Source organism: Muscardinus avellanarius (genome assembly GCF_963383645.1).
Source record: "Muscardinus avellanarius genome assembly, chromosome: 2".
Classification (NCBI taxonomy): domain Eukaryota; kingdom Metazoa; phylum Chordata; class Mammalia; order Rodentia; family Gliridae; genus Muscardinus; species Muscardinus avellanarius.
Genome location: NC_137787.1, coordinates 75,359,856 through 75,365,855, shown reverse-complemented (window position 1 = coordinate 75,365,855; position 6,000 = coordinate 75,359,856). Strand labels below are relative to the sequence as shown.

At 38.0% G+C, this 6,000-nt stretch overlaps 1 protein-coding gene across 4 annotated transcripts in view; it reads right to left on the bottom strand.

The window, feature by feature from the left end:
• Positions 1 to 250: 250 nt before the first annotated feature.
• The window catches only part of RBMS1 (RNA binding motif single stranded interacting protein 1), a gene marked incomplete at both ends in the record, with an annotated part of 222,006 nt that continues 216,256 nt past the window's right edge, over positions 251 to 6,000 (bottom strand). For all 4 annotated transcript variants that reach the window (XM_080689068.1, XM_080689069.1, XM_080689067.1 and 1 more), the window contains 4 exons: positions 251 to 328; positions 1,758 to 1,838; positions 2,978 to 3,088; positions 5,591 to 5,641. In XM_080689068.1, coding sequence (XP_080545194.1) covers positions 251 to 328; positions 1,758 to 1,838; positions 2,978 to 3,088; positions 5,591 to 5,641 — 321 coding nt within the window. The remainder of the gene's footprint in view (positions 329 to 1,757; positions 1,839 to 2,977; positions 3,089 to 5,590; positions 5,642 to 6,000) is intronic.

The following is a 6,000-nucleotide window of genomic DNA, read 5'->3' as shown; positions in this document are numbered from 1 at the left end:
CTGGCTTCGAACCTGTGTGATCGATCCTCCTGTCTCAGACTCCCAAGCACTGGGATTAAAAGTGCGTGCCACCACACCCAGAAAAATCGTTGATTTTTTAAAAACATATTAATAAGACTGGATGCCTCAGACATTATTACAGAAGTATGATCAAATCTGAGCCATGATAAGCATCATTTTGATTAAAAAAATGTCATAGACTTTGGTTTGAGCCCCACAGTTACGGAGCCCTTTCCCTCATACCTCACAGTTACTTATTGGGTTGAAAGGAATATGGAGAATGGTCATTAGACGTCTCTACAGCCACCTGTTGTTGACCGCTCGCCTCCTATAGCAAAGCAGAACAGACAGACATGTTAGCAGTAAGATCCCAACTGTGCAACTTAGGCTGGAGTCAAGGGAACACACCTTAAAATAAGTGCCCTTTAAAGGTATTTCCGTAATGTCATGTAGAGCTTTTAAGGTTAACTGTTTCCCTAAATAGCTGAAATGTCTGACAAACCCAACAACTTCTTATCAAAATCTTTTTTTTTTTTTTTTGGTGGTACTGGGGTTCCTGGAAGCCCTTCTACTTCCGGGCTACACTCCCAGACCTATTTTTTACATTTTTTCATTTTTGGAAACAGGGTCTCCTAAGCCAGCGCGCGCGGCTGGCTTCGAACCTGCGCGATCCTCCTGTCTCTGCCTCCCAAGAGCGGGGATTACAAGCGTGCGCCACCACGCCCGGCTATCAAAATCTTTTACTTGTCTACATTTTTTTTTTATCATGCTACCATTTATCAAATGCATGCCTTAACCTTTTTTCTTCTGGGGCCAGATGTGATTTCGAATTCTGTTTTTTTTAGATTTTAGAATTTCACACATAGTATGAACATGCTGTGTATCATAGAACACCCCCAGTAGGGTCTAGGGCTATACTTCACACTGACACATCGATAGCTCTGTACTAAAAGGCATAAATAAATATAATAAGTGGGATAAAGATACTGTCTCAGTTCAAGATAGGTTTTTCCAAAGGTCAGCTTTTTGCTAAAGTCATTACAAAGATAACTTTTATTTCCAAATTTTTTTGGAGGGTTTTAGAAATGCAGATAAGAAGTCGTGGGTCTGGTAATTGTGGTTGTCCATAACTGCACAATCATCAAAGCAAATACTGACAAACCACTCTTCCATGGCCCTTCCTGGAAATGGGACCTTTGGGATTTTCCTAATGGGTGAGATCAGGACTAAAAATTACTTTGAAATTTTAAGGGTACTTTGTGGGAAAATGTGAAGCTTCCTATCCAATCATAATTCAGATGTCAAATTTCTCTCATAACAAGAACCAAGAATTATTTAGATATACAGCGTCTATAAAAACAGGTGTGGTTTCTTTCTCATTCTTGTTACAGTTTTGAAACATCAGCTTTTCTTTTTCATTAACTAAATTACATCTGATTTCTTTTTGTTAGTATCATCATTGATACATTCTTTAATACTAGGTTTGCAAACTCTAATTTTATCTTACTGTGCTTGTGAGTATCATTTTAGGGGTGATAAGACAGAACTTTGAAGGGGTATAAAATGGGCTACAAGCCTCAAAAAGATTTCTGGGAGTCTTGGGGATGTGGCCTGAATGTTGTTACCCTAATCTGTACTCCTCTAAACATAATTCTTCATGCAAATGTTTCACCTTTTGACATTTTTGAGTTCGATTTAATTCACCCATTTTTGAAATCACCTATTGGTGGAATGGCTTTCGGCTGCTCAGTACTCACCTCGACAGGAACCGCCGTCGTCTGCATGTGTGTGTACTGTGGCAGGTAGGCTCCTTGCATAGCTGACGTTGCAGGCATGTACTGAAAAGGAGAAGAAGGTCAGGACAGGACTGGCAGTGGCAAGCCATGCAAAATTTGGAGTGCCTGGGGATTTTTTTTTTCCTGGTGCCACTGGTTCTTTATTAAACACAAAGTTGGGAGGTATCTTAGTTTGCTTGGTCCCATCTGGAGCAAACTAACTCACTTGATGATATATTCAAATTTCCTTCTACCTGGGGAATTTTGAGGTGGATATAAACTACCTGGAAGTCTCAAAGAAGAAAATTAAAAAGGATACCCTGAAAGCTTAATAAAAATTTTAAAAAATCAACAATGTTATGAATTTATAGATTCACCATTCTATCAAAAATTATTTTTAGAAATCTCTTTTCAGAAGACCTTGTTATTTTCTAGCAGCTCCCTCAATTGGTTCCTAGTATTATTTCTGTATCAAAGATCCAACAGGCTCTACAGATTATGTCAGGGAGCCCTGATTTCCTGATGCTGACAGATACAGCTTCCCAAAGGCTGAGGAAATTTCTAGTCAATCTCAGGGCTACACATGTCCTCACTTAGACTTTATAAGAAGTTGCTGCTGGATCTGACTGTAAGAGGGGCAAATGCACTGCCCTTTGCTCTTTTGAGCCACCGCAGATACAACTGAGTCAACTAAGCCACCTCTTATACCTACACTCTGTGCTTACCAACCTGGAAGTTGGTCCGGTACCATCTCAATATCATTACCCAACCAAGTCCCCCGGACTTCCGTGAAATAAGTCACTATGAAGATCATGACTCAGTACTCCCAAATTCCATAAAAGAAGGACTAGATGAGGAAAGATTCCCTGCTGTTACTACCATGCGTCATCTTCATATTTTACCAAATGAAGCCAGTGCTTTAAGACCCCAAAAGAATGTCATGAATGACAATGGTTGTAAAGCTGGATGTGGACCATGTGGTCATAATATTTTGGCAAAAGAGAGACATCCAGAGAACAGACTTTCAGTCCATCAATTAATCAGGAAACATCTGAATATTTTTGGATGGTGGTGTTGGGAGGAGAGGGGCAGACATAATCTTTGGCATCCACAGCATGTGATATCATGATAGGGCTGGCATAGGCTATGTTAATTTGCCCTCCTCTATTTGCAGAGACACATGGTATTAATTTGCCACCTACTGTTCCGGTGCTGCCTAGTGAAAGATGACTCATCTGCTGGGCCAGCGGGCTGATCATGGATGCGGGCTGTAGTGACATGGTGTGCTCCATGGAGGGAGGGAGCACGGCACCCTGGGGAGGTGAGACAAGAACAACAGAAGACAAATGGAGGGAGAGTTAAGATTCTGTAATTACCTTTTGCCAAGGAAATCCCTTTGTTTGCTGAGGAATGTGAAGCAAAAATAATGTCCCTCAAATTTGTAAGGGGTAACATAAATAACTTCCTAAAATCTTCTAGGTGGCTTTCTGGGATTTTTCTAAGAGCATTAGAAGAAAAAGTACTTTGGGATTCACTTCACAGAAATCCCTGTATCAAACCCTCCCTTTCCTTAACTGTGAAGCAGCGGGCCCAGCAGGAGGAGCTATAACAGGAAACACAGGCCATGACTATCTTAGGGTTACAAAATGCTTTCTTAAAAAAGACGGTTGATGTTTTCTGTGGCTGAAAGACAATAGGATCAATACAGTGATTTGTTTGAAAATGTTCTATACAGATAGGCATTTGACTCAAGACTAAGCTGTTGGGATGGAGAGCACATTCTTCATTCATTTAATGTTTCCAAGAACTTCATGTGATTTTGGTGCCAGGGGATGCAAGCCAATTTAGATGTGATTAATAATCCAATTCCAGGGTCTTCTATTTTATGTGTAAAAATGATGGTCATTAAAAATCAAATTAAACATATTTAAAAAAAAGAGAGAAGAAAAGGAAAAAAAACCCCACAATCCAGCTTCCCTAATATAACTACTGGCCCAGCCTTTGCTCTTTTTTACACAGTTGGAGAACATGAACAATATCCTATTTTGAGCTTCTGCTTTTAACTTAGCATCCTATTATAAATATAACTTTCCACATAGTTGTCGTCATTATCATTGTCTTTAATATTTAGATAATAATACACTGTATAAACCAAAATTTAATTAACTAGTTAGCCTTTTGAGTTGTCTAACTTTTCATATGTAATATTTTACAGATTTTATCATTCTTCTTACTTTTGCAATCACTGAATTATTTGAAAATGCAAGTATTCTGACATGTTTTAAAAGTACTAATGTATGTTTTGGTATTACTGTAACTGATATCACTTACATTATTAATGTACTGAAAAACTAATTATTGATAACTACATCCATAGTCAGGCCAAGGGAGGTGTGCATGCAGGCAATTTGAATTTGGGTGGGGGAAGGGAATGATTCTCAGGTCGGAACCTTCTGCACACATTTCTCATGTCTTCTCAAAGATACTAAACTATGTGCAATCTTTGTCTCTCAAAGTTGCCAAAAAGAAAAAGACATTTTTAATGTGCATTGTCATTAAAGCATGTAATAACACAAACGTGACTCAGGAGTTTAGAGTATGGGGAAGAAGTTTCCTGATCTTTTCTCTCACTTAATGGCACCATTTGGAGGATGGTACTATGCTAGGAATTCTCCAAATTAGAAATGGGTTGATTTTCAGCATTTCAAAATAGGGTAGCATAAAGTCTCAGGGACACAGACTGCTATGGACATATATGGACTAGTGAGATGTGTTATGTATACATGTATAGCTGTGTGTGGACTTGTGGGTGTACATGTATGCATGTATATGTATAAGTATATATGTGTATCACATAATATATATTGCCTGTGTTATCACTTTAACAGGCTTTCTTTGCTTTTTAAAGGTCATCTCAGCATTTCTTGTTCAGAACTTGTTATCCCTAGATTGCTGTTTCATATATATGCTCTTAAACTGCAGTGTCCATTTCAGTGAATATCCTGGGACAAATTCCCATTTCATCTTAAGACCAAGAGTTGAGTTTTTTTCCTAAGCAGTACAGCTATTTTATAAACACTGCACTGTCTTGTGCATCAGGTTTCCCATTATGCATTGGTTTACTAGAAAGCTTAAAACCCAATCTGTGGCCTCCGTGTGGCAAGTATATGGATCAGCGTTGGCGTTGTTGGCATTGTGATTTTGTTCTCCACTCTTACTTTATAACTGTTGTGATTTAATAAACTGGATTTGGTGTATCTTTGAAAATCACAGTAAGGAAATTACATAATAAGGTGAATGGTAACTCATTTAGTAAGTTGTAATACTATATATACGTTGGAGTTACAAATGGTGAAGTCATTGAAGAAAATAACATTTGTTATTTGGAAAGAATGCATTACTACTTTAGTATTCCTAATTTCCATAGAGAGGCTAAGTGACACTGATGAAAATTTCTATCTACTTTATGTTTGCACTAAACAGACTGTAAAAAGTGAGAGCTGTTTCATTTAAGCATTGTAAAAGATTCAGCCACTCAATTGAATGATCTCCTACTGAACTGGTATGAGTAAAAGAACAGTACTCTGCCTCAACCGGAGTATGTATTTCCAGTCCTAACAGAAAAAGTAACATAATGCTTTCTACTAATTCATTCTTAAGAGATACAAAAGTGGAAGTCTCATCATTAACTTGTACATTTTCCTATTCCGTGCTTAAAAGTTCCCACATCCTATACAACCTTTGGCAAATGGTTCTAACCCAGAGAGTACACAGAGAGCTTACTTGCAGAATAAGCCACAGGACAAAAAACTTACAGGGTGCTGTAGGATGTACGGTTGAGGTTGCATCCAAGAAGGACTTTGCACCTAGAAAAGGGAGGTTTTTGAAAAAAATGTTGATTTTCATTGTAATAATGACCTCATTCTCCAGAACTCTTTTTAATTTTTGTTAAAATCTATAGAAGGAAAATAAAGAAACACTACTATTCATGATTAAAAGGATTAAGGCAGTTAGAGTTCTTGGCAAACTGGTCACTCTGAATGGGATGAAATGATTATTTAGAACCAATTTCTATTTGCCTCCTTTGGAAGTATGTACTGAAGAGGGCGAAGACAACATGGGCCCCACCCTCAAGAAACGTATGGTCTCAGCAAGGAAGATTAAACATGTTAACTCAAATAAATTAGTGAAAAGTGTTACATTTAAGGTATGAACTAGGTGCTTT